This window comes from Otolemur garnettii, unplaced genomic scaffold (assembly GCF_000181295.1).
Source record: "Otolemur garnettii isolate 467f Iridium unplaced genomic scaffold, OtoGar3 scaffold00366, whole genome shotgun sequence".
NCBI classification, from domain to species: Eukaryota; Metazoa; Chordata; class Mammalia; order Primates; family Galagidae; genus Otolemur; species Otolemur garnettii.
Genome location: NW_003852761.1, coordinates 53148 through 55651, shown reverse-complemented (window position 1 = coordinate 55651; position 2504 = coordinate 53148). Strand labels below are relative to the sequence as shown.

The window sequence follows — 2504 nt, the reverse complement described above, 5'->3', positions numbered from 1 at the left end:
GAGCCCAGGAGTTGGAGGTTGCTGTGAGCTTGATGCCATGGCACTCTACCCAGGGGGATAGCTTGAGGTTCTGTCTCAAAAAAAAAAAAAGAAAAAGAAAAAGAAAATTGAGAACTTTCTTCCGGAGATGAAGAAATTTTATATGAGGGATATCTGGGTTTAAAAGTAAATTTGAAGAGAGCTAGAATCATGTCTAATATAATTAAATTGGTTAATAGGATTGATGGTAAACAAACCAGTGACCCCACCCACCCAAGGATGTTCACAGACCCTGGGAATATATTATGTTATAGAAAAACCAGAATTGAGGTTGCCTATGGAATGAAGGTTGATAATCACTTGAATTTAAGGTAAAGATGTTATTGTTAATTACTAGTGGGCTCAATGTAATCACAAAGGTTCTGAAATGTGAAAGAAGAATAAAGAAAAAAATGTATTGGAATGATGTTGTCTCTTCTTATCCATGCGTGCTGTGATAACAAAACATCATACACTGGGTGGCTTATAAACAGTTCTCGAGGTAACTAACTCCAAGATTAGTTGGGGTTAAACATTGGAAGATTTAGTGCCTGATGAGGTCTTGTTTTCTAATTCATAGAATGTGCCTCCTATTCACATCTTCATATGGTGGAAATAGCAAAGCAGATTTCTGGGTGTTCTAATAAAGGAGTACTGATGTCATTCATGAGGGCACCTTTTTTCAAATTACTTCCCAAAAGTCTCATCAACTAATACAATCACATTAGTGATAAGATTTTTTGGGTTTTCTGCATTTTCCTGTTTTGAAACAGAGTCTTGCGCTGTCCTCAAGGCTGGAGTACTGTAGCATTCATGATCACAGCTCACTACAACCTCCCAACTTCCAGGCTTAAATGACTCTCCTGCCTCAGGTTTCTGAGTAAGTGGGATTATCAGCATGCGCCACTGTGATTAATTAATTTTTAAATTTTGTTATAGAGCAAAGGCCTTCTTCTTGTGCCTAGGTGGGTCTTGAACTTCTAGCTTCAAGGGATCCTCCTGCCTTTCCTCCCCCAAACACTAGGATTACAGACATAAGCTACCACACGCAGCCCATGGTGACATTTTATCATAAATTTTGAGGGGACAGAAACAGTAAGACCACAGAAGGTGTACTGGTAGAAAGACTCAGCTGAACATTATTTGTTCTCTAGGAGTTTGTTTTGGTGGTTCTTTCACCATTCGCATAATACTTACTTCAACTCAGCTGTACAAACACTGCTGAGTCAATTATATTCTCATCAGCATTTTGTGTGCTGTGCATTGATGAGGAAATACAGAGCGGAACAGCAGTGCTTTTTAAAAAAGGACAAGAACGCTAGGAATAGACATAGCGAGCACAGTCTACAGATATGACAGTGGATATGTTGATGTTTTATGCATGTAAGTCATCATTTGTCATTAATAGGTCCTTGGAATCTGCAACTTTAAGCAAAATGAACTTCTATATTCCATAGAAATTTGGCATTTTGTTTATATCAATTTGCCTATGGTAAAATTGTTTTCCTTCCAATACATAATTTTGCTTAAAGTCACAGTTTTTATGAACCTATCAATGTTGGGGTGCAGCCCCCCACCCCGTACCTAAGCATAGTAGTTTATTCTCAAGTGCTCCCTGAGGAATGTGACTCTAAGCTTCTTATTCTGAGATATGTTTAGATCTGCCTAAAAGCAGACAGTCACATGTTTTGTTTTGTTTTGTTTTTTTTAGTCACATGTTTACAGACAAGATAGCTGGTGGGTTGTGCCAGGTTGTAGCTGGAGATAACACTTGCTGAGGCAGTGGGCTGCTGTATCCTGTACCTCCCCCCTCACTTACACAACAGTAGTCAGTTTTAGCTTAAAGGAAACGGGCAAACAGGAACAGACATCCTGGCACTTTTGTGGTTATGTCTGAAGTAAAAATGCCTTTTTTAACTGTGCTTGTGATCAGTAGCAGTTTTGTGCTGATTTGGAGTTTTAATGGCAGTTTTAACATCTTACCTTGTTTCGCTTCTTTTTGCTATTTTTAACCTTTACTAAGATAAGTTTATAAGGAGCTCAATAAACATGGGTGTCAGCTGTGTGCCTGACAGAGCCTCAGCCCCTCTTTTCATTCCAATCATTTTGTCTAGCAGTGCTTTCCTCTGTGTCTCCGAAGAAGGGGTTTCATGGGACACTTTCAAATCAATGACATTAAATGAGGACACACTACATAATATATATATGCATGAATGCATTAAATATTATTTATATATACATTGTATTTGTTTCTTGGTATAAAAATAACACTGATACATTGTGTGCATGTGTCGTGTTTATACAAACACGCATATGGTATATACACTGAAGCATTGCATAAATACCTACATAATGCTAAAACTGTATCATTTTTAATACAAGTTTTTAATGAATTTTGGTTCAAGCCAGTGATATAAACATCTGTGATAATGAATATTATATTTTAAATTTGAAATAGAAAATATAAAAATTCTTAAATTTGGACA

General features: G+C 37.1%; 1 protein-coding gene across 1 annotated transcript in view; it reads left to right on the top strand.

Annotated features, from left to right (window-relative positions):
• The first annotated feature begins 1370 nt into the window (after nucleotides 1-1370).
• Nucleotides 1371-2504, top strand: part of LOC100944281 (vomeronasal type-1 receptor 90) — a 2948-nt gene continuing 1814 nt past the window's right edge. Inside the window, exon 1 of the mRNA XM_003803617.2 lies at nucleotides 1371-1401. Coding sequence (XP_003803665.2) covers nucleotides 1371-1401 — 31 coding nt within the window. The remainder of the gene's footprint in view (nucleotides 1402-2504) is intronic.